We start from the raw sequence: 26,966 nt of genomic DNA, 5'->3' as shown, positions 1-26,966 counted from the left end.
AAAACATTTGTATTACGAAATTACTAAATTTTTTGTTGGGCCAGTTAAACTTTCGTTGGGCTAACGAAAAAAGTCTTTTAAGTACGTTCACAAAAATGTTGCATTAAATATTCATGTAAAATTTGTAAATTATCTTTCATTAAATTATAAAAGTGTTCATTAAATTCAAGGAATCAAATCTTGAATATATAAAACATTCATTGAAATAACAACATTTTTCGTTAAGCCAATTAAACTTTCATTGTACCAACGAAAAAACAGTTTATTAAGCTACTTTTATGGTTTCACGGAAAATATTGTTTTTAGTGTGAGCAATTTGTAAAAGTTCACTCATATTTTGAGAATGAATAAATATAGCCCTAAAACTTGTTTCGTCTTGAAAAAAAAACACAATTTTTAACACCTTGTAAAATTTTTAGAAAAACCAAATCAGTTTTTTATTCATTAAAAATCAAAAGCAAAAGAGAATTACTGCCCAAAACTAGTAAAAATTGATTTTCGGCTTGAATATCTTGAGACAAAATAAGTTGGCACAAAAATATAAATCCCATACAAAATTCAATCTTTTCGAAATTCTTTAAAGGACAATTCAGCTTTTTGAAAAACCAAAATTATCATCGAAAGTTGACAGTGTGAATCGTAATCCAAGCTCTTTTTTAATATTAAATAGGTATCTACTTTTAAAGTGTCAATATGTCCTTGTGCGTTGAATTTACATACCAATAACTTTTTAAAAACATTTGTTTCTAACCTGCATTAAAAATTTAACAAAACATATTTATATATATTTTATATATTTTTTTTTTGTTTTAATTTATAATAACAAATCCTTATTCTATGTTTAATTTGTTTTTCTATGTTTTTTTTTTCGTTTATTTCCATTCATCTTGAAAATCCACCTGTGCACGCATGCGAATCCTTAAAAATAATAAAATTATTATCATAAAACTAATGCACTTAAAAAAAAAAACAAAACCAACTAAAATCTAAAATAAAACCATAAAAAATATAAACAAAAAACACAAACAAAAAAAACAGTTGCAATCAAAACAACTTATCCTCAATTTAAAGAGCCACCACTATTGGGACCAGGCGCTGGCTTTCCACCTTTTGGACCACCGGAATTTCATCCCACCACCCCAGAGAATTGGAAGGGCGCTCCTATACATCCGACTGGCCTAATGAAAGAACCACCAATAGCTGCCGGACGCAATGGACCAGTTAATTTTGCTGCAACAGGACAACAACAGGTATAAATATTTATTCTTTTTATATATATACATATGTATGTATGTATCTAGGTACACCTTTAAAACTGTATAGATATTTAAATTTAGTATTTTACATCGTTTAACGTTTTGTACGGAAAAAGTTTGGCATCTATGGAATTGCATAAACATATTCAAGGATACGTATGTCCTTTTTTTATAAACATATATTTTCTATTCATTCTCTCACAGTCCAAATGCTGTTAGTCGAATTAGAAAAAAGATGGAAAAAAAAGTTAAAAGGAATTAAGGTAATAGGTTTTTAGAAAATTTTATATTTACAGATGATGATGTTTGTTTTTAATTTTGTCAAGTAATTTTAATGGGATTTAAAAAGGATCAAAATATATGTGCTATATGTTTATGATGAAATACACCTAAAATGTAGAGAAAATGATGGTGTAGTTAATGCAATTAAGGATTTACCAGGAATTTTATAATTAAGTACAAATTACAGCAAAACTGCAGGATGAATTATATGTATGGATTTTAACTTAAGTCTTGTTAGAAAATGTATAGTACTTTAATTCAAAAGTGAGATAATATTTTATATTACCAGGAACATTTTTTGAAATAAAAGTTATAACTCGATAAAATTTCTCCTATATGCAACGCTAAAAATTTGTAAGTTTCTGGGAAATCGTTTGATGAATTGACAGGTTTTTGCGAATTTGAAAATTCAAACTTTCTAAACTCTCAATATAGTGACAATAAGCAATGATTTGGAGTTAACTTCAATTTCCACGAATTTTAAACCTTTTTGGCTTCGTTTTATAAATTTGTCATCATATTGAAGTGCTTCAGAAACTTGACATTTAAGTTTCTATTCCCAATTTAAGGAACTTACATTTAAAAAAAAAAAATGAAATTTGGCCTAGTTACCAAATTTTAATAAAATACTGAGAATTTTAAGAAAATTTCATAAAATTTAGTATTAGGGTGTTTTTCTTCGAGTTATAGAACTAGAAGTTGGCAGCATTATTCTAACTGGTGCGACTGTGACCATTTGGTCTGCTGTCAAGTGATTTATTAACTTCCCATAGGAAATTATTGTAATGTGTCCGATTTGTCGAATTGAAAATTTGTACATTTCTCAACGATTCAAGGTCGAAATAAAAGGTTGAACGTACGTCAGACGTTCGTACGTTCGCGACGTTTTTTTCGTCGTCCATAGCTCAAGAACCGGAAGAGATACCGACTTCAAATAAATTTTGCTATACAGATAATAATGCAGAAAGGGCTCTCAAGAAAATTGCTTGGGTGGTTTTTTTACTTACCAGTATAAAAAAAAAGGTGAACATTTTGGTCAACTCTAAATATCTCAAGAACAAATAACGCTAAAGACTTGAATTAAATTTTATATTATACATTGTATCGTGATACCAAACAAGTATATTTTTCAAAAAAAGTTTTTCAAAAGTTTCGTTTTGTCAAACAAACTAAAAAAAAAAACTTTTATCACCTCGAAAATTTTACGAATAAGAAATGATTTTATCTCCAAAACAATTTTGTGCAACGAAAAATAACGTTTTTAACATGTGTCAACATTTTGAGAAAAACCAAATTGACAGTTTTAAAAAAAAAAATAAAAACCCAAAAAAACATTACTCAAAGTTGGTAAAAATTGAATTTCGACTAAAATCTCTTTCAAAAATTTGAGATAATGGCTTCCAACTAATTTAAATTTATAGAAAATGTTGTTTTCAACCTTTGGAAAAATTTTGAGAACATCGAATTTACAGTTTTTTTTACAAAAATTAATAACCTAAACAAAAAAAAATAATAAAAGTTAGTATAAATTGATTTTATGGTCAAATATCTCTTAAAACTTTAAGATTTTGGCTTTAAACTAATTTAATCTTATGATAAATATTGTTTACAACATCCAGTGAAATTTTGAGAAAATTCGAATTGACAGTTTTGTACAAAAAAAATAAAAACCTACAAACAAAATTTATAAAAGTTCGTAAATATTGACTTTCGACTCAAATATCTTATAAATAGGCTTCAAATTAATTTTATTTTTTAAACAATAATTGTTTTCAATTCAGTTTTTTTTTGTATAAAGTGTGAGTCGCAATCAGTTTTTTCATAAAAATTTCAATTTGCAAAAAAATAGTAAAAAAAAAAATGATACAAAATTGAAGTTCGACTCTCGATATAAAAACTTTTAAGAAGAGCTACTAAAATTGGTAAAAATTGGTTAACGACTAAAAATCTTGTTAACAAAAATTAGGTTTTGAAATTTCATTATAATTCAAAATATTGTTGGTTATTGTAAATTTTTTAGAATAATTCAACTGACAACCTTTTGATCAAAACACGAAAACCTTCAAACCTTGCAAGCACTACAGACGGGATAGAAAGTTATCAGTGTGGGTTGCATCCCAGCCTCATTTTTGCTTCTTTTTAGAATTTAAATTTTATAAATTTTGCATAATTTTGAAGTGCGTCAGCCACTTGACATTAAAGTGTCGTTTTTATTTTCATTTTCAAGAACTTTACAACTAATGACTTTATTATTAAGAAAACTCCAGTTTGGGGCCGAAATTTCGTCAATGATAGGAGAACCAAATTGAAAACATACAAAAAATCATACATCTAGAACTGAGCTACAAGAAACAGTCCATCGTTATGAGTTAAGTCCGTTGAGTTTTAAATGCTATTGGCTTTATTAACAATCTAAGTTTCTGACATCGAGTGCTGAACACAACATGCAACATGTACATAAACATCAACAAATGTTAGCGCTTTATAAAGGGTTTTTCAATAAGGGGGGGTAGATGTTGAAATGGAATAAAAGAAGCTGTGTTTGTGTTATTAACACAATTTTGTTTTTTATTTGAAGGCGCATGTAAGCTATAAAGTGCGGAATATGAACAAATCTAGCGGGGTCAAATCGCATGACCTTGGTGACCAATTCACATTAACCCCGGGAGAGATAACCTTACCCTCAAATTCTTCATGCAAATGGCAAAATGTTGAGGGTGACTGCCTGACTAACGTCGTTTTCAAAAAATTACTGACCCATAATAATTATGTTCCTCTTCCAAACGGTGCGAAGCTCAGTCACGAACAAACAGTGCGGCGCGCGTTGTCTACGAATGAAGGCCTAAGTCCCGACGCAAAATTCGTCAATTTAAAGTCTGCAAAAGGCCGACTAGTACCCGTGGCATGACTGTTAGTGCATTGGACTTTATGCGAGAGGTTTTGGGCTCGATCCCGACCTGTGCCACCTAAAGTTTTTTTCACTGGTACTGCCTCTTCCGAGGAATTGACAATTTCTCCAAGAGTAATTCTTGTTATGCTTTCTCAAATCAGCCGTTCAGATTCGGCATATAAATTGTAGGTCCCCTCCATCCCTGCAATTACTCGCACACAGGAATGGTTGAGAGTTGTATGTCACTAGGCCCTGGTTCACGACGGACTATTGCGCCACCTATTTTAAAAGGCCGAGTTCTTGTGCATGGCGAGGAATAGAGTGCCTCTGCTGTACACTTTCACGGACCACGGCGATGTTCTTGTCCGATCTTGTGTTTCTTGAACGTACAGGTTTTTTCAAATTTGATCGTCTCAAATTTGACCACAAAACGTTGAAGAGTCGACTGTGAAGGGCCACCAAGTCTACTGTAATATGGGCGCAATACACGCAACGTTTGTACATTTTTGTTAAAAATTCCGAGCATTTAAAGAAAATTTCATTATATTTGGTATACCGGTGTTTTTCTTAGAGGTGTACAATTTGAAGCTGACAACACAATTCTAACTGGCGGCCATTTTGTCTGTGGAAATAAAGCCACAGGATCACATAACAATGCATATCTTCGATGAATTGGCCTAAAACAAGTTTGCCATTGATCCCAATCTAAGCTATTATTTTGTTAAAGGGATACGTCAGTTAACAAGACTTCCGTATTTGGAGTGATGATAATCCTTAAATAACTATCGTCGTCGTTCTATTAAAACTCCCTAAGTCCATTTTCGACGATATTAAGGCACCATAACATCCACACAAGTAGTACCCGTAGCATGATGGTTAGTGCGTTGGACTGTGAGAAAGTTGTAAGTTATGGATAATTAGGCTAGTTTTATGAATTTTTGTCTAGCTTTAAGATAGGTTTAAGAATGAATTAATAAAAATGAATTTAAAAAAAAAAAAAAAAAAAAAAGTGCGTTGGACTGTCATGCAAGAGGTCTTGGGTTCAATCCCTGCCTGTGCCACCATAATTTAAAAAAAAAAAAATAATTTTCGCGGGTACTGCCTCTTGCGAGGAATTGACAATTCCTTCAAGAGTAATTCTTGTCATGAAAAAGTGCTTTCTCAAACTAGCCGTTCGGATTCGGCCTTAAATTGTAGGTCCCTTACATTCCTGACAACAGTACTCGCACACAGGAATGGTTGAGAGTTGTAAGTCACTAGGCCCTGGTTCACAACGGACTGTTGCGCCACCCCATTTGATTTTTGAACATCCACACAAACTGAGTGCTTTAAAGGTTGGTGGAAATATTGGTCCGTTTTCTTTGGAAACGATACTGGTCAGAACTTTAAGTCAATTGTGAAAGCTATAGAGCCATAGTTACTGACTTGAATAACAAGAATGTACAGTAATTTTGCGTTCAACGAGACGGTGTAAAATTACGCACTAATCGTTCTACAATCGATTTCACTTTTCGGTCCTGTGAATTTCCAATGATCGTTCTCTAAACCAAAATTTATGAAACGATTGACCACTTTTAAAAGAATATTAGCCGTGTTATTGCCGATATGTGGCAATAAATGTTTAAAAAGGTAATTTTTCGACATCCAGATTATCCAGAAGTCGTGGCCAGCCGTGGGGGTCATATGTCCGAAATCATATTAGAATTTAAAATTACAATTTGATGGCCAGAAAATTATCTTGCAATTTAATTAATTTTCATGACGATTTTAAAAAATCATCTTTTTTTATTGCATTTGTAAGTTTTATACCTCTAATGAAGCACCCTATATGAGTAATTTTTGAAAATAACACGAATTTTCACAAACAAAATGTAATGATATTTCAAAAATTTGTTTTTACTCTTAGAAAATATCAAAACAAATGGAGCTTTTGGTGCTCAGAATAAAGCTGTTGACACAAAAAGTTTAATAGAAAAGGAATTTTTGTATTTTCGTGTGTGGCGTTACAGACCTAATGCTGATATGTTTTTAGTTCCCTAAGTTCATTGAGGAAAAAGTTTTCAAGCTCCGTGTCTTTTGATTTCCTTTTAACTTTTGACGGCTAATTTAATATTCTTCCTAATCGGTATTAAGAAAAGTCGAATTTTATAAAGTGACAATATTTGATCAACAACTGTTAATAGATAACTTTTCAAAAATGTTTAGTTTCTTATACAAGTTTATCTTAACTTGTTTAAGAATTTGTATCTTAATTGTTTGTATCACCAATTAATATTCTTTTAATATTACAGTTTTGAAATTCGTTTGAAATCATTAACATTTTGAATAATTTGTATGTTTTTGTAGCGTTTTTTGGCTTGGACTTGTTTTTAGCTTTTTTTTTAGCTGAAACATTTCTTTAGAAGTTTTCCAAATGTCTGTTAAACATTATTTTCGTTTAATTCGAAATTTGTACATGCTCATAGCTTTTCCATTGAGATAGAAATCGAAAACGTAACATTTTGGACACACGAAGTCTCAACATCAAGGTTTTGAATATTTAAAAATATGTATACAAATAATGTTAGAAATGGGTATTGTTAAAACCTGAGAAAATAGATAAATACAAGTTTGTATTCGAAATCAGCACTTCATTTTCAAAACTATAAAAAAGCAAATTCAAGGTTTTCTCAAAACTTCATAAAAAGTTAAAAAAAGATCCGTAACTACTGATAATTTCCAAAAACTAAGTAAGATACTAAAATGAGTTAAATCGTATCTAGAATTAAGAGGCTCCGGGAGAATTTAATTTAAGGTCCTGAGAAACTATTTATAATTTTTTTAAAATAATGTTTAAGTTTAATATATAAAAGCTTAAAATTTTTTGTTACTTTATTGTTTTTATAGGGCGCCGTCATGATGGTTTATGGACTTGATCAGGAAACATCGAACACAGATAAATTATTTAACTTGGTCTGTTTGTATGGAAACGTTGCCAGGGTAAGTTTTGCTTATGTACATAAAATTTCAAAAACAAAAATTAAAATAAAAGAGACCTCACAACTTCTTGTCTTATTAAGTAAAATTGCAACAATTAAGTCCCTCAGTTAATTCCTATCATAAGGATATCAACAACAAAAAATAAAAATGTCTCCGTAGCTCCTTGATTTTAATTTAAAGTCTCCTTTTAAAAATATCGTCTACGGCATTATCCTGTTTCTTCTTTGATCTCTATAGATTTAATTATCTCGAGATGAAAAATTATGTCACCTTTAAGTTGAGCAGTTTCAATAACAATTTTCTTCTTGAAGGATCCTTAAGTGAAAGAAGAAAAATATACACATGTACATGTATATCCATAAAAAAGGATAAACTCCATTAAATTGACATTTGTGCGAACGTTAATATGGCAAACATCCTGTTTAAGTTAAAAAACCCTACGAGTTTTCTTTTTTTTTGTGTTTCTTGATTTGTTATCAAGAATCTGGCGCTGCTGGTGCTGGTGTTTGGTAGGTAGGTACTTGTATTTATATAAAATATGTAAGCACAACATCGTTAAGTGTGAAGAAAATGTTTTCCTTTCATCTGTCACCGCAGGCGATTATTTGTGTGTGTGTGGTGTGCTAAAGAAATCACTTAAATTTTTGTTCTCTTTTTTTCCGCTTGGTCCTTTATCACCGACAATGTGTCTAAACATACAATAAATACATATCCTTGTAAGATTTTTATTTTTATTCTCTTAAATTGTATAAAATTGTTTTCTTTTTCATTTTATATATAAGCTTTCGACATATGTGGCCCATCGAGGTACCTAACCTACCCCAAACCTATATTATTTTATATTTTATTTTGTGTATTCCAACCAAGTATTATAGGTACTTGACTTCTTGATAAGATAATGGAAAATAATGAGATTGTATAGGGAAGAAAAAGAATTATTATTTATTATTTTTACCTTAATATAAACAATCCTTTTTTTGAACAATGTAATTTTGTATCATCAAATACCAGAAATACTCTGCACACGTCAGGCATGTCACTCGTCTTCTCGTTGGCCTCCTTGGCATCCTTGGCCTCTATGCCCTCTATGGCCTCCTTGGACCGTTTGGTTTTGGGCTTTAAGAGTTTTATTTGAAAATACCTATGTCCTTTATGGTTATTTTCTATAGCAAAACGAGAGGGAGATGTGAGATCCTTGACTTTGTTTTGTTTGCAAAACAAACAAACAAACAAAACAAACGTGAAATAAAATTTTGACATCTTATATGGCTAACATTTTTATATGAAGAGAGGTAGAGTAGGTATATGTAACCTTTATAGAACTTTTATATGTATGTCGAAGGACTAAAAGGGTTCTCGTAAAAAATAAAAGTTTGGTTATGGTTCTTTGCCTTTTTTTGATAAATGGATTATAGTGTGTGCGTGTTTTTGAAAATTGATGGATTAAGTTAGTGTAAATGCATATATACAAGTATGTAGACCTTAGGAGCCTATACGACCTATCTAACTGTATTGGACATAAAACTTAAAGAGTATATTTATGAGATAAATATCGACTGAATTGACAAACAATATTATAAAGATTAAACTAGAAAATTCAGTAAAAAGGATGTGTATTTCAAAAGATTAGAAAGTTTATTGGGTGAAAATAGAAATTTTGCACTTTGATAGAAGTTACAGAGGCTTAGTGTCGAAAACTTTTCATATTACAAAGAAGGTTTAGATTTCTTTCTCTTTGTTTTTTGTTTTTCTTTCAATATTTAAAATAGCAACTTTCTTTTCAATCGATATTTAGTGGAGAAATCTAGAAGGTTTTTTAGACGAGTTTGCCACTTATATATTGTCAAATATAACTTTGGTAACTTCTATGTTTTAAACCATGGCTTGTCTAATAAGTTTTATGACGAAATTTCCCTGTTTTTCTTGATGAATGAAAATCTATACATATATTGTAAAAAGGAAAGTCATTTTGCTTGTTTGTTTGTTTGTCCGTTCTTCACGTCACAACAGAGCAATATAATGACATGATTTTTTGGGTGAAGGCAGTTACGAGGGTTTTTTTTCCAGTCGTAAAATATCTCATTGATAGTTCATTCGAGCAGATCCGACAGCAACACTTTTAATTAGATATTCAATAATATTTTCTTCTTTTAGAACACTTATTGTTAGTATATCATTAGGTGTTGCCTGCTTTTGAACCTTTCATCATTGCCTATCATTAGGCGTTTCTTCTATGTTAAAACAATATTGAACAGGAGATTGGCGATTAAAAACCGATACCGAGGGCTATGATGGAGTATTTGCCGATAGAAATGGACTCAGAACAGAGAATTTCAACCCCAGTTGAGTTTTTTTTTTACTCCTTTGAGCCTTGTCCATTGTGCCATCATATAAACTCCAATTGAAATTAAGCGTGTCAATAAGGTCTTAATATTTAAGCAGAATTAAGCAGAGCTTATTTTCGTGTAGTATTTTTGTTTTCCTTCTATTAACGTGATTTATCTGGGTTAGGATGCTTGTGCCAGTTTGTATCCAGGTTTGGTGTTGAATAAGTATTTAATCGTAGAGGCTGTTTCCTCCTCCAGAAAGTGTTCCAATCACTTTCAAACAAATGGTCGCCCGTTTTGAGCGTAGGTGGCAATGTGGCTACCATTGCGACATGATAAACGTAAAGTGGTCAATTCAGAATGTTTTTTGGGAAATATGGGAAAAAATAGAAGACTTCGAAACCAACCACCCAAAAAAAAATAAAAAATAATTTCAAGACACACGTAGTTAAATTGATGGATAATCTTCTGAATAGTCTTCCATTGGCGTCAAAGTCTTCTTCTTGTTTCCACATCGAAAATAAATTTTGTGGACCATAATTTTGTACGGTAACAAGTTTTTCAATATTCTAACGTGGATTGGTGAAATTGCATAGAAAACGAGAGGAAATATCTTATAAATTTTGCAAAATACAAAAAAAGTAAGTATACGCCACAGTGCACTCTCCATTTTATTGGTGATTAAATTCCGCATACAGTTTTAGCCTCTGTGAAAACGTTGCTTCTTTTTTGCAAGGCATTAATTGACACAAAGTTTCATTAATAGTTCGCCCTTAAAAACATAAAGGGCAATAAGAGCCAACATTGTGTAACTCTACTTTTATTTTTCAATCCATTTCTTTATTTAAATTTTTTTTTGAAAAAAAAAACTTTAAAAAGCAAAATGTCTTCGTAAATAAAGTCATGTTTTGGTGACAATTTAGAACACTTATAACAACAAAGAATTTCGGGACTATTTTATACCTTTTTACTTTGTTTACGCTTTTTTAATGTTGGAAATTAAAAAAGGTCTTAATTTATTAAAGAATTTGTGGTAAATTTTTTTTATTAAACCCAAGTCCGATTGTGTAATAAGTTTTTCATCATTTTATCTATAGAAAATCCAATCCAATTTCTATTTTGTGCCCTAATATCTTAATCCATCACAAAAAGGACTCCTTCTAAGATAACTGATAAGTCAAAAATAATCACCTTGTCAATGATAATATCCTCCTCATGTATCAAAGTAAAAAAAAAAGGAATTCTTGCTTCAAAAACTTTGTCCTTCGCAAAGTTAAATGAAAACTTTCCTATAACAAATCTGTCCTTAAAGACGCAACTTTTCTGTTCACAATTGCATATAATTAATCGATAGACGAATATATAGTACCTACACATAAAACGAAGACTTTATGGGCCAATAGAGATGAGAATAAGGACCAAAATAAGACCACCATTTTACTCATTTTATACCTTTTACTCTTTTTCTTCTTTTGCCTTTTTGTGTGTTTATGTCCAAATAATGTTCACGTTCTCTTATCAATCACTTTCAAGCTACTTTTTTGTTGTTGCTAATTTCGTCCTTTTTATTCAATTTCAACCCTATCTTCGTCACCCACCCCCCTCCACCCTTTGTGTCTTCATCATCAACACTCTAATCATTATCATCCTTCTTTTCATCATCCTTGTCGAAAATGGCTCCTGGTGCTTCATCCTTTCGAAAGAAAAATAAGTAAAAAAAGAAAACGAAGAGTTGCCATCATTTTGTTTGACTGGAGTTTGGATCATTTTGTCATGATGAAGCATCGAGACTACGATTGAATGGACAGCCAAATTGATAGCTATTCAATCAACAACATTTCCATCAGTTTTATTCTCTCTGACTGTCTTCCTGTCTTTATCTCTGTCTTATTCTCTGAATGACTGAAAAACTAGGATACGTATTTTTGGGTTTTTTATTTTAAGTAAGGTATATCTTCCTTTTAGTCCTTCTGTCTGTTTGGTCAAATTATTTCCAATCAATCCTCGAGATGCATATTATCCAAGTTGATGTTATTTTTTTTTTTTGTTAAAATGGATGAGAACTACCGAAGCGTAAGGTTTCAAAAACTTAGCTATATAATAATATCCTTTTCCTTTATATACGTAAATGTGTATCTAGTAATTCATCCTGAGAGAAATATTAGTTTCAATTAGGGATCAAAAGGAAAAGAGACAAGGAGTTATATAAAATGAATTGAAATCTGCTGAACCTTACAAAATCAAACCCAATGATGAATTGAGTCTCTTTTAATTGCAATTTTAATTCTATACTTTCGTCATCATCATCATCATCAGGAGCAGGATATCGTCGTCCTGGTCCAAGGATTGAATGAAATCATATTCTTTGAAAATAGAAATAAATGCATTTCTAATATACATTGCGCCTTTTTATTGGCTTTGAAGTTTGAATTTTGATATAAAACAAAATTGAGCCAATGTTATAAGAAAAAGGATATAAAAGGAAAAGGATTTGATGAATGACGAGAATAAAATTTGATGATAAATTACATATCGAAAAACTAAAACTTTGTTTTTGGAGAGATAAGAAAAAGTTCTCATCAAATATGGAAAATTAACCAAGGACCTTGCATACTTTCAAGCTTATTTTTTAAAAGTGTCTTTTTATACACTTGTCCTTGTTCACCTTATCTTTCTGCATTGAAGGATTATTTTTTTGTTTTTTAGTTCATTTAAATTGAAATTGTAGATTAAATCTTAATTATGTGTAATATCTTTGACACATTAAGGTACAGTGTACATAATTTAAATCATTTAATCGCATTACAAACTGAATCTGTATGTTTCAATCGAATAAAAGCCAATTATCCTTGAAACCCATACATACAAACATTACACTACAAGTACTTTGTTCGACCACCAGAAACAGTTGCAGCAAACATTATACAAGTATGACAGAAAAGACTTATTTCAAACTCAAGTTGTGCACTTCCGCTCTTGGCTGGTATATACAAAATTATCAGCAGCGTCATCTCTTGGTACAAATTGGATACTCAATTATATATGTTCGTATGTGTTTTGTGTGTACTTACTTACACTTGTTGTAAGTGTTGTATTTAACCACAATATCACCTGTCAACAACAGTTTAAACAACATGGAGGTAATTTAAACCATCTTAATTAAGCCAAAAACGGCCAACGGAGCAACGATGACGACGCAACTGACCTAACGCATTCAACATCCTGCTCCGATGTATTTATGTTGTTTTTCTGTTTGTTTTTTAAATTTTTAATATTTTTTTTCGTTCACTTTTTGTTTCTCTACTTTTTTTTAATAAATTAATTATTAATATCGAATTCGATTAACTTTTTGTGTCATTTTGAAGCCTTTATAGAGGTTGGTACTCTACTTTCACATATCCTCAACTGTGACATGTTTTCAATTAAGGGATAGCACTTTCAGCAAATTGATTGGGGGTTTCCTTTTGGGTTGATGTGGATTTATGTTGTCGGAAGTGGGATTTTTTCGATTTTTCTTTTTGTTCAGTTTCGTATGTTTTCTCACATATTGCTTTAATGTCCCAAAAAAACATTCTTCAAGGAAAAATGAAATAATGGACCTTCTACTTGTATTTCCCACATTTGTATCCAAGAATCCCATATGTGGGATTTTCGCAAAGCAAATCCTCAACTGAAAAGCCAGTAATTGTTCAAGTAATTGATAGTCAGTATTTAAAGCAAATGGCAAAAGTTTTCGACGTCTTCAGTAATTTTTCAAAACTTATTTTGTGAGATATTCGTTAAAAATTATATCCGAAAACCCATTGAAACGAAACGTCATATAATGACAGCTTGTTTAGGGATTTTTTAACACTTTTACTATCATGGATTTTTTTTCTTCAAGGTCTCAAAGTTTTTTTAACATCCCATTTGTGGGATATTCAAAAAGTGTCTTAACGACTTTAAAAAATATGTCCCTAAGTTATCACTCAAACAAATAAATCTTTATTATATTCAAATATGGTTGCAACTATTTTTCAGTTTGCATTTTTTTTGTCCTGAATATCCCACGAAGCTCTACTCCAAAAAACGATCTCTGAAATCGAAAATGAAACCTTGTAGTTAATTAACTTACGAAATCACTTAATTATTGGAGACCATTGAAGTTGTTATCATGTAAAAATGCTAAAAATCTTGTCAGTTATTGAATATTTTGAACCCTTGCATTTTGACCCCCCACCCATTCCTTTAAACAGTAAAGCCCAAATAATAAGAATTTCTTACTCTTGAACTTAATTTTGAACGAATCGTTATAAAGCGACACTTTACGAATGTGAAATACTTCACTCAACCAGCCAACTTTGTGTTTTCGTGTTGACAAAATTTCGTTAGCACATGATTGTGTGGGATATTCGCAAAAAAAATTAACCAGCTTTAAAAATCGAGTTGCATTTTTTTAAAAATTGCTTTTAGACTTTAAAAAATAAAGTGATAGTTTTGGTTGGTTTGTTTCTTATAGATGGGATATTCAGAAGAAAATTGCTAAAATTTTGTCAGGTTAAGGATTATGTCTCCAATTTAACGGCAAAAATCTTTACCATTGACTAAAGTCAAATTCTAAACATAAATTTGATCAATTACTGAACTTACTTAAAATTTTTTTCGAATATCCCACACACACGATGCTAGAACTATTTGTGTGGAAATTCTTCTCAGACGAAGAACTTTTTTTTCGAAATTCCCACACTTGAAGCACCATGAGTTTGTTGTGATCTTCACAAATGATAATTACTTGAACTGACTTGTTTCTAACTGTATTGGAAAATAAAGAACTTTCGAATATCCCACATATGAGGTGTTAGGATTTCGTAGTTTGTATTGAAAATTTGTTCTTTGTTCTTCTAGTAAGCCATAGATTTATTCATACATTTTTGTGTTTCTTTTAGACAAGATTTAAGTGATTTAAAGAACTGTACTTGTGGGTAAATCAAATCTTTTTAAAATTGTGTAGTCGATTCTTTGGAATATCCCACAAAAAACCCAATTTCGTTATGATTTTCTAAAATTATAATTATAACATTTTGTTTTTACTGCTTTCTGACTATTTTGGAAAGTAAAGCATAGGATATTTCTCGAATATCCCACATATGGGATTTGAAAGTTCGTATTTCAAATTTGTTCTGAATTTCCAAAAAATAATCCCGGTTAAGCAATAGATTTATTAATTCACTTGTTAACTTCTTAAGTTCAAGGTTTTAGAGATTTTTTTGGAAACTAGCAATATCAAAAAGGAAACTTTTACTACGAATATCCCACAAATAAAGTGGTAAAATTTCCTATGTTTTTTCTAAAACTATCCTCATTACATGTTGTTTAAACTTGTTTGTGACTATTTTGGAAAATAAAGCATTTTTCTGCGAATATCCCACATAAGTATAGAGTGCTGGATAATTCTCAAAGCACACAAGTGTTTCTAAAGATAAAAATTAATATCGAATTTTCTTTGAAAATATTTCCATATCAATGTGTTCCATCATATATATTAAAAAAAGGCAAACTTCCATAATTATTACAATAAACCTCGGCAAATTGCTATCCTCTTTTCTTTGTTTTTTGCAACCATCATCGCATTAACTCTTTATGCCCATATCGTTTATTCAAAATGAATCCCAAAAGAGCCAAAGACCATTAACTTTTTTGATGAGGATTTTTACATTTGAAGTAACGATAACTGCTGCGCCGCCGACCCGATGATTGGGGTGATGAAATTAATATCATCAAAAAATTGTTGAAATAAAAGTTACAAGAAAAAATAAAACCCACCCAAGGTTATTCCTATATCCTTTTGTATATATACATAGATATAATGTTTATGTATATTTATATTAGCGCTTAGTGTTATATCCTGAGTTTATTTTTATTTTTTCGCCTCTGGTTTGAAGTATAGAATAAAAGAGGTCACTTTAAGCAATTAACTCTTCAGCTTTAGTATAGAAATGTAAGGAGCAGCGAAAAATATTATATCCTTTCGGAATACAACACGTAATATGATATCCTTTTTGATACTTGGTGGAAGTGTTTTTATTTTTTTGTTTGTTGTTGGTTCTTGTTTTGTGTTGGAATCAAAACACAAAGTGTTATATTTAAAGAAGTATCTGTATTTAAAAAATCCTATTTCATTTTATACAGAATTTAATCTAAAGGACACAGAGATGTAATAACAGGATTAGAACCAATTAGACAGGAGAAAAAAAGGCTAGTTGTACAATTTAAATTTTCCTTTTTGTTGAATGGTTTTTGAAAACTTCAAGAAAAATGGAGAAAAACAGCAGTCCAAAGAGAGATTTGTGTATTAAGCAATGCGATTAACGTCAATCATAATCTTATGAACTTGGTCAAAGGGTTTCATGACTTCAAGCACATAGCAGAAAAAAACCCGCTTATCCTTTTATTTTGGTTTTAAGTGACTCAATTATAATTTCCTGAATTTAGTTTCTCTTAAATTTAACTGTTTACGATATTTTAAAGAATTTTGAAATTGTTCAGTAAGTTTTTCTTGAAGAGGTATTGAAATGTTTTACGATATTTAAATTTGACATCTGTCACAATTACATTTTTATTGAAGAATTAGTTTACTTTTTCAACATAATACAAGCAGTTCAAGATGTTAAGACTTAAAAAGTTATTGAGTTTTTCTTCGACTAAATGATCTCAGAAACTAAAAATTTACAAAAAAAAAAACTGAGTTTCATGAGGAAGTTTTATTGAACATTAACTGAAATCACACAATAAAATTACTTTCTTAACGTATAGAATACAACTGGCTTATGATCAGAAGCTAATTCACCTCCAACGCCCCCATTCAATCTATCAGGCAATACCTTCACTTGCATTGACTTCATCGAAGTCGCCTGTCGTTCGGGTCCTCCGACAATTCCATAATCATACACATTATCCCCCCGAGTTTTTTTAATCGAACTTATGATTTCTGGTTTCATGCTAGAGCCCAATTGTGTCAAGCCCAACACTGTATTCGGTGCACGATTAAAATCTCCCATTAAAATCCATGTCGCTTGGGGATGCACTTGATTCATAAAGCGATTAATTTCATTCAATATCAAATCGGCTTCATTTTGAAGTGTAGGTTCCGTGTGGAGCGTAAAGAAATACGCATTCCCAATTCGAATACCAAGTGTTGGTCGATTTATGAAAAGCCTCTCATCGCATTCGGCTTCTTTTTTATTTCTGGAATTTCGACGAGTCTCCGGTGGAAGGAGGAATACCTCGGTAGCACGTTCTCTCGAAACTATTGCCATGTTTTGTTTTTTTGTCTGTGCCCGATCAGAAGTTGGACAAGTTCTATCGTAATAGTAAACATAATAAGTATTTTCCAACATCATTTCAGTTATCCCATTTCCAGCTATGTCAATTTCATTTTCCTGATATCTTCCACTAACATGTCCAATTATAAAAACTTTCGCTAGTGGTATTGGCATTTTGCCGGCTTCTTGAACTCCCATAACATCAATAGCTTCACTGTCCATTATGCGTTTGACCGATTTCCAGCGATCTCCATTTGTATTCCAAGAAGCAATTTTAAAATTATGAACATTTCGAATCTGTGCTGCAGTCAAGACTGAGCAAGAAATGAATACTCCAAGAAACGAGTGTATTAGCTTTAAATAAAAACAATTAAAAAATATATAAATCAAAAAGTAAGTAAACATAAACAAAATTAGAAACTTACTAGCATCTTTCTCATTTTCGTCTTCCTTGAGTAGCAAACTTCGACTATTCTACAATTTGCTGATTCTGCCTCTTTTATAATCAGTAATTTGTTTTCTTATGCTCTTTTGATGTTATCAAATGATTAATAAAAAAGTTCCAATCTTAATTTAAGGTCAATATGTCAATTCATCAATTGTTCTCTTTTGCAGAAACTACCTTAACTCAAAAATTGTTGTCTAAATTGATACCTATTCGTGATAATTTTTGATAGAAGAAATAAAACTTATGTATTAAAATGAATTCTCTTTGTGTTCCCAAAGAGATTGAATTATTAAATATTTGGACGAAGAACAGGGTGTTTCTTACATTGATTTAATTTCGTTAAAGTGAATTATTATTTCCAAAAAAGAGGCCAAATTTTCAAAAGCACTTTAAAGTAAATTATGCTTTGTTCTAACAATAACCCTTCAAATATCAGATTCAGATGCTTGATTGCGTTTGGTTTATCGGTTGCATTTTTCCACGATCATTTGATAAATATGCGTCTAAAAGTCTTTGAGATCGTCAAGACTATCTTTTCCAAAGAAAAAAGTCTAAAAGTTTTAAGTCACAAGACCTCGGCGACCAATTGCCATTATTCGAAAATAAACATGTGAAAAAAACTTTTCTTGCAAACTTACAATTGTGTAGTTACTTGACTCCTCCGATATTTCCAACTCCTGAAATAAGTAATTTGGGAATCGAACTTTATAAAAGAAAGTATTGGAGCTCTTAGTAGTCTTAATTAATTAAGAAAAGGTGAACAATTCTTAGACAAAGAGAGGCTTCTAAAGCATCCAAAAACGTTTCCTGCTACACTCATAAGATAATCATCCCATCTTAGCGTCATTTTAAACCAGTTCCCTAAGTTCCTTGTTTTATGGACATATTCGATTGGGATATTTCCTAGAAAAACAGAGAATTATTGCTTACAAAATCAACAACTGGCTATGAACCTTAATTTGACAGAAAGTTTTTATACTTGCTGCCCCTCGCATTGTATATTCGCTTAGTGTTTGAAATTAACCAAAAGAATTTCCGCAAAGATTTCCTCGCTCTTATTTGGCGAAATGCTTCTAGTGAGTTCCTCCTTCTAAGCTACCAAGATATAAAAATTCAACCCTTTGTTAACATTTAGTATTGGCTTTGTCTATCTATATATTGATTTTTTGAGTAATGAAAAAAATCAATACCCTATGCATGTAGAATAAACACAGCCACCTCGATACTCTCCCAAAAAGGCCATCCCAGCATATGTTCCTAAAATTAACCAGGAGGCTTTAATATATCCCGTGGTACCACATCATCAGTGGTATGATAATTTAGTCTTTGATGAAGTGATATCTAGGGAAGATAACCCTAGAAGTGGTCAACCGACATCTTGTGGGATGCAATCAGCCGAGCTTTATTAACAATGTAGGTGCATCATTTCTTAAAATGATTTTTTATTCCACTTCAGACTTTTTTAAACTTGTATTAAATATCGATGATACTTAGTCATTCGATTTGTATACATATTTGCTGATACTTATTGGGTTTGTATAATTTTTATCAGTGATTCAACCCTTGGCCCTAGAGGAAGGACTAGAGTCTTGTGTTCACCATCGATCGTAAAATTTAATTGTAGGAAGAAAGTAAACCGTAGCTTCTTGCGTTCGCTCACAAGTTGAGAATTTTCTCATTGCAGTTCTTAGCTGTGCCTTTTTCAATAATTATGAATTGATCAGTATCATTCATCATCGAGCTTCACTGATTTCTCTAACTTGCTCCCCAGGTGCCCCCACGTAGAGGTGCTTGTAAGCACTTCTTCCTTCTAGATTGCAGACAATAATACTCGTATATCATCCTTTCATCTACACGGAAGTCAGTTTGATTTCATTCCTAGAGAAACAATTAGAAAGTAGTTTAAAGCCAGTTTATTTTTATTAACAACTTAACAGATCAAATTAAGGCCTAATGCATCATCTTCAATCAATCCAAGTTTGCAGAAAGAGTAATGCTGCACATCATCAAACTAGCTTCTCTTATACTTTGAGGTAAATTATTTATAAATATAGTTAAAAGCAGTGGACCCAATGTAGATCCCTGAGGAACTTCACTCATTACATTTTTGAACTATGATCTGGAATTAAATTCATTTAAAAACACTTGCTTTAAAAAATCTTTTATGTTTTGATACTAGAAGCATATGTTCAACAGTATCAAAAGCTTTAGAGAAGTCCAACAAGGTTGCAATAGTTACTAAGTTATTGCTGGTAGAAGTTCAAATATCATCTGAAACTTTTGTAAACGCAGATAAGCAACCATGTCAAGGCCTAAAATCAAACTGTTTCTTAAAAATAAAATAAATTGGGGGCGAAACAGTCCTTTGAGAACTAGGGCCTAGTGCCTTACAACTCTCAACCATTCCTGTGTGCGAGTAATGTTTTCAGGAAAAGAGGGGACCTATAGTTTTAAGCCGGATCCAAACTTTTCATGACAAGAATTACTCTTGGAGAATTTGTCAATTCCTCTCAAGACCCAGTACACGTGAAGATAACCTTTAGATGGCATAGGCAGGGATCGAACCCAAGACCTCTCGCATGTCCAACGCACTTACCGCAAGAAGGTTCTTCCATTTAATATTATATGTTTTCAAGAAATCGGAAAGTTGAAAGTGGAGATTTTTGTCCATGACTTTTTAAAAATATGGAAATATTGTAACAGGGGTTCATTTAGGTGCAGAAAGTTTGGTGTTCGAGTCGACGTTTTGAGAATGGAAATAACTTTCGTGATCTGCCATACTGAAGAAAAAGATATAATGTCAAAAGAACCGAGTTGAATATGTTTGTTAAAACGCAAAGAACATGTGGAAGAATCATTTTAACAAATATTGGATATCCATCTAAGAAATGTACAAATAGGGTTAAAATCTACTTTACTTACCCAATATGTTTTGGCCACTGCCGCGTCTCTGGTACGCTTCCATTCCTAAAGCCACCAGGTAAATAAAATTTTAAATTGAAACCAAGTTTCATATATGCACCAAAAATCAATACTTGATTAAATAAATAAAGTTCGAAATTTATCAATTTTTGAATTAAGACTTTAGGCATCTCTGTGGTACCCGTTAAAACGTTTCACTATTCTCAAAGACCTCACGATATTTTGAAGGTGGAACAGCTCTTTAACGATAATTCTTGGATTTTTCGAGCTGCAAACGCGACAAATTGGATAAACTTAAGAAGCCTTCTAGTTAAAAATCTATCCGGATAATTTTCAAAAACCCAACCATTAAAGGTATTGAACTTTAAAAGCCTAACACTTAAGTCTTTATGTAAAATAGGACCTTATCCAAAAGATCGACGACAAACCAACAAACCTAGGTTTTCATCAACTAACAGTTCGCAGTTAGTGCTGCGAACTGTGACTTCAAAAAATGCTCAATTTTTGCATTGACGTTTGTCAATTTTAATTCGTTCGTTGAAGCATATTCATATTTAATAAAAGTCTTATAAAATCAAATATCAAAAATTTTCAGTTTCAAAAGTGACAGTTGCTCAAATAGAGAGCCATACAAAATGAAACTTCTTATTGGAAAAGCTTTTAGAATGCGAAAAGCACACTTTTCACGTAAATTCAAACTATCAGCTGTCATTAAAAATGTGTTTCAAAATTTGTCTTTCCTTAAAAGGGTTACAGAAATTTCCACACAAAAAATTCTTACGAAGTTTTAGTTTTTTCTCGTCTTTTTGCTGAAATTGTTTTTGCCTGCGTAAAATGTGCTGTGCATATAAACTAACATCGAATTCCGCCTACACAGTGATCCCAGAAGCATATTTAAAGTTATTTTCCCACATCCTTTAAGTTTTTTTTAGAGTTTCTCACGCGTTGTCAAGGCACCCCAAGATCCAAAAATAAAAGCTACAAAAAATAAGAGACAAACAAAACTTAAACGTCACACCAAGTGTTAGACACAATTTTAATGCCACCACTAAATGTTTTACTTTCACGCAGCACCAGTTGTCTCACTGTTTGGTCTTGATATATACAAGGAGTACGGTGCAGATGCAGATTCAAAGTTCAACAGTTCCCACTCTATAAAGCTACCTATCTAGCTAAGAGTCTTACACCACCACAGCCACCGCCGCCGCCAAAGGGAAAAACCACAAAAAGCAATGCAATTATATAAAACACAACAACATTACCCTTAAGACTTCAAGTCGCATCTACATAACTTAAATAAGAGACTACAACAACCCACCAAACCAGAGCACCGCCGAGCTAAGCTAAACCATCAAACCGATATAACATTGCCTCACAACAATTTACGAAACTTCATAGCAAAAGTTGTGAATATAAAACTAAAGTTGTAGATATGCAACAGTTACAGTTACTGCATTGCAACGCATTTCGGTTGTCTGTCCAATTTGTTTGGTTTTTGAAATATGTGCAACTTTGTTTCTTTTTTGTTTAGACTCCATAAGTAAAAAATATGTGTAATTTCAAGAAATGAATCACAAAACTCAAGTCTTTAATAACCACAGAGCTACTACTCGTAGCTGGCTTCGCTTTCGTTGCAAAGATATTTGTAAAACCCCTTCTCCACCCTCAACAGACCCCTTTAACTGTTGCAATGTGTTTAATAATATTATTTAAGGCATTTTCAGCCACCACCACCCGCCGCCGCCGCATGACACGACTATAAAACTTTTTCAAAACGAAATTGTTCAGCTGCCAAATTTGAGTACTTATGGCAATTTAATGTGAAACTTAAGGAATTACATTCCAAAAATATAATTCCAGATCATAAGAGAGTGTGCCATAAATGCTATGTCGTTTCTCGTGTTTTCCTCCTTTAGGTCGGACGTTTTTATGGGTATTTCTTTCGAGTCGATCCAAAAGAAGCTATTTTTAATTCTAATTTGGAACATTTTCCCATATTATTAAATTTGTACCTATTGAGCTTGAGGTAATTAAGAGGCAGGCAGGCAGGCAGTTAGGTTGATGCTTCCAAAACGATGACTATGATGATGATGATGGCCCATCTCTGAGTTAGTTGAGTAACGAAGTTATTAACAATCCAATTATTGTTTTAGTTGCCACTTTAACGACCGTTTAGCTGATAAATGAAATGTTATAACAGCTAAATTATTAAACATTAAATACAAATTTTATTGCATGATGTTTTGAATGACGACGACGCACGATGAAGAAAACCATATGAACGATGCGATGCATATATGCACGCATATACTGCATACTGCATGAGCTAATATGGTTGACTTTAATTGCTGTTTTTTCACTCGGGGGAGAAATAAGAAGTAATTATTATTGTGAAGGAGAAATTTGTGAAGGAAAAATTGTTGAGGAAAGACATGGAGGAAGTAAATGATGGAAGTTACTTGGAAATTAATGAGAGTTTATTCAACGATTGCCTGTCTTTGAACAATTTAAATGTAATAAATTTACTGAACTTGAACTTTGAGGTCGAAGTGAAAGGAAAGAAAAGTTAGGTTCGTAATTGTGTTTAGTTTTGAGACATTTCTGGGAGTATGTTAGCTATAAAAACAACAAGAGTAAAGCTAAGAGGGGTCTTGGATATTTAAAAAAAAAAAAAATCATATTGTTTGTTTGCTTGTTTGTCCGTCCTTTACGTCGTAACAGTGTTAGTTTTTAACATGATTTTTTGAGTGGATGTAGTTACAAGGCTGGAGATTGTATGCCACTTTTTACAACAGTTAAATATCTCATGCCCTGCTGATAATTAGATATGTAATCGATATATTCTTATTTCAAAACACTAATAATTAGGAGCATATAATTAGGTGCCTCCAACTTTTCGGTCTATTATTAGGCGTTTCTTCCTTTAATTGGTGGGTAGATTACAGACTTCATCCCTACCTAATTTCTTATTAAAGATAGGTGATGGATTGGTAAAAACGAACGTCTAGAACTATGCGACACTAATAGAAGATGTTTGTAATTTAGTACATAGTAATTCTGAACTTTTGCAAGTGCCAACCCGGTTTATGATCAATTTTTCTGTCAATATGTGATTGTAACAACAAGAACCAATGCTGTTTTAAAAATAAATTACAATATAATTAATGAAGTAGCAGGAGATATAAGAAATAATTTTGGCAATAGAGCAATTTATATTCAGTAAAGTTTCTCAGTTCACTTGAACCGTTCGGTGTGCCTTCACTCCAACTGATGCCCGGCGATTATGTAACCGTACAAGACTTCGTGTCACACAACTTGTGCGGAGCATTATAAGTGCTAAAAAAGGTTTGATTATTTCATTCCTATTTTTTGACCTAATACGGAAACTGGACTTAATTTGAAACTCCAACTATGCAGATTTAAAAAGTTGATGCTTTAACAAAAATTAACTAAATCCTACCAAAACGATCTTCTAAAACTTTCTTAGCTCAAAATTTTCAGAAAAAGTCCTAAATACAGAATATTTTTGATTAAAAATGTTTGAAACATTATTTTGTAGAGCAACTGTGTTTAAGAAAATTTAACAGAATTTTTGATTTAAGAAACCACTCAAGAGAAGACAAGATCCTACCCAAATTCTAAAGAAAAATATTTTTTGGTATTAAAAAAGAATATTCGTGAGTTTCTGGTCCTTCGAGCTGGATTTGCAATGAAATAAGACTCCACTTTCATTTTACTTTAAGCTAGAAAGAAGAGAGGCAAGGGTAGATAACAATTTGAGCAACAACTGTTTATTTTTTAAATAAATAGGTACGAAGTAATGAATTTAGTCAATGGTCTGGCTGCTAGATGTACAAATTTCTTAAATAGAGTCTTCCATATACTTATATTATACATTGGAAAATCAGTTTGTTTGTTTGCTTGTTTGTCCGTCCTTCACGTTTGAACGGTGTTATTTTTTGGCATGATTTTTTGAGTGGATGTTGTTATATGATTAGAAAGTGTTTCCAGTTCACAATTAGGTATTCGATACATTCGCGTTTAGAACTCTAATAATTAGTAGCATATCATTAGGTTTCTCCTGCTGCCTGTTATTAGGCGTTTCTTCTTCTGTACGGACTGAGAGGTCAAAAACCAATGCCAAGAACTATGTGACACCAACGCAAGATTTTTGTAATTTCGTCCATATTAATTCTCAAGTTGTTGCAACGGTTTACACTAATTCACAAAATAACATACATTGTGATCAATTTCTCTGCCAAAGGGCAACTCTAGCACCAAGAAACGATGAATGAAAAACATAAACATTCAAACATATTGAATGCAAAAGAAAGCGATATGAAGGAAATATTTGTCAATAGTCACAGTTATTGACTCAAACCAGAGTACTTCATACCCAGTAGAATTTTTTAACTAACTTTTGGGCACGAGTGTCCTTACATAAACTGCAATAGAAGTAAGGCGTGTCAGTAACGGGTATGCAGAATTTCGATGCCCTCGATTATGTAAAGGTACGAAACCTGTATTTATTCTTCGAATGCCAATAATGCCTTCATTCCTCAAATTCATCAAATTTGGACTCGCTTTGACAATTATTAAGGCGCAAGGGCGAACACTTTAATCAACGAGAGTGAACCTAGACTCAATTTGAAAATTGAATTATGCAGACTTTTTGAACCTTCAAAGTTGATAATTTAAGACATTTTATTTAAAAAATAATGTAAACAAATCAATAAAATCCTAACCAAACTATCGTTAAGAACTTTTTCATCTCAAAATTTCCAGAAAAAGCCTCTCAATTTACTAAGTTACTAAACTCGTTATATTTGATAATTAAAACATTTTAAACAACAGGCAACTGTGCAAAAAATTTGTGAGGGAATTTGCGAAGCGCAAAAAATTAAAAACCCCTTTCGAAAAGAAAAACATGAGTTTTTTTTGAGTTTTTGGTCCTTCGAGCTGGATTTGCGAGAAAATATGACAAAAACATTCACAGAAAATCTTACAAAATGTATGACTTCATCATTCTTGCTACTTTAAGCTCTTGAATAGAGTTTTAAGGGTATAAAATAATAAGGGGAGAAGGAAGATAGCCTTAAGGACAATGGTCTGGCTGCTGGATATACACAATGTATAAAAAAAAATCTTTCTAAATTATTTATTTGTTTATTTAAACTCTTTTTTTTCTGATTGCTTTTTAACAAATTAAACTGAAAAAAAGTAGGAAGTTTTAAATGTAATTGTATGAATTTCTAGGACCTCACTACCCGGATGGTTGATATTCAAGCAAAATTATCGTTAGGTGATCTAAATAACTCATCAAATCAGTCATCAGTCATCACTTTTCAACATCACTTTGACTTTGGTTTGACTGTGGTTTGAAGTTTATTCGTATAGACGTTTGACTACAGAAAAAAAAAACAAATCACTAATTTACTTAATAACTTACTTACTTAGGTCCTCAGACCTGTTAAGTCCGTTGGGGATCACTAAAAAGGCATAGGGCCTCTACTACGCCTACGCGCCATTTTGTACGGTTTCCGGAGATATGTTTTAGACCCCTCAAACTTTTGCCTAATAACGCTGATTTCTCCTCGACTGTCCTGCGCCATATGCTTGTCAGTCGTCCAGCTCTTCTTCCTTCTTGTGTGAGCGACACAAAGGTTTGTAGGTTTCTTATAATGGCTAAAGTAACCTTCCAGGTGCTGCACCTATAAAGAATCACAGATTCGACATTTGTGCGGAAGAGTAATAGTAATAGGCTGATCATTTTTGTTTTTCCGAATTAATTCTGAGCCTCACAACTTCTTCTTCTCTTTCCACACTTGTTGTCATTTGATGCAGATTTATGATCAAGAATCATAAATTGTCAAAGTCCATTGGATGCTTCCACTACATACCAAAGCTGCTCGCAGTACATCGCTTATCAGCCATAAAAACAATATTGGCGACAGAATACAGCCCTGTCTGACTCCGCTACGGATTTAAAAATCCTCTGACAACCTACCATCGTGCAGAACGTGATACTTGGATCCATCATATGTTGCTTTAATAACAGCAATTATTTTTCTGGAATGCCTCTCCTCCGCAAAGCTAACCAGCTGTACTCCCTGTTGACGCTATCAAATGCCTTCTCGAAGTCGATAATACAGGATGATTTAGAGCGGAATCCTGCTTGTTTGGCATGAAGTGTGGCCTCAAGGTGTTCTTTGATACGTTCCACTATGGCTTTTGCTAATTTGGAACTAATTTGGCAAAGGCAGGTAGAACGAAAATTCCTCTCCAGTTTTTGCACTTTGTAAGTTAGTTTTTAGTTAAACTAGATTAGTTTAATAATGAATAAAATTTTAGAAATCCAAATTTCAATGTTTACAAATTGATAAATTACGCTGGCTGTAGGGCTTTTGATTAAAAAAAATACGGTATATCAAACGGCAAATAAATATTCACAAATCTATCAGAACAAAAAATATTGCCACTTAAGCCATCGCCTAAATATTAAATCATCTCAATTTTTCTTAAATTCTTTTCATGAGACTCTGGTTAATAATTTATCAAATA

General features: G+C 32.0%; 2 protein-coding genes across 11 annotated transcripts in view; one reads left to right on the top strand and one right to left on the bottom strand.

Annotated features, from left to right (window-relative positions):
• The window catches only part of LOC129941922 (heterogeneous nuclear ribonucleoprotein L), a 537,346-nt gene that overhangs the window by 438,534 nt on the left and 71,846 nt on the right, over positions 1-26,966 (top strand). For 8 of the 10 annotated variants that reach the window (XM_056050696.1, XM_056050694.1, XM_056050697.1 and 5 more), the window contains 2 exons: positions 1,039-1,250; positions 7,315-7,407. In XM_056050696.1, the coding sequence (XP_055906671.1) occupies positions 1,039-1,250; positions 7,315-7,407 (305 nt within the window). The remainder of the gene's footprint in view (positions 1-1,038; positions 1,251-7,314; positions 7,408-26,966) is intronic. The other 2 variants (XM_056050698.1, XM_056050700.1) reach the window with 1 other exon arrangement.
• LOC129941924 (cytolethal distending toxin subunit B-like) lies at positions 16,479-17,520 on the bottom strand. The gene is made up of 2 exons (XM_056050701.1): positions 17,461-17,520; positions 16,479-17,389 (listed from the first exon to the last, which is right to left on the bottom strand). The coding sequence occupies exons 1-2, from the start codon at positions 17,473-17,475 to the stop codon at positions 16,508-16,510; spliced, it is 897 nt and encodes a 298-aa protein (XP_055906676.1). The 5' UTR covers positions 17,476-17,520; the 3' UTR covers positions 16,479-16,507.

Source organism: Eupeodes corollae, chromosome 1 (genome assembly GCF_945859685.1).
Source record: "Eupeodes corollae chromosome 1, idEupCoro1.1, whole genome shotgun sequence".
NCBI classification, from domain to species: Eukaryota; Metazoa; Arthropoda; class Insecta; order Diptera; family Syrphidae; genus Eupeodes; species Eupeodes corollae.
This window is presented reverse-complemented; position numbering and strand designations above follow the sequence as displayed.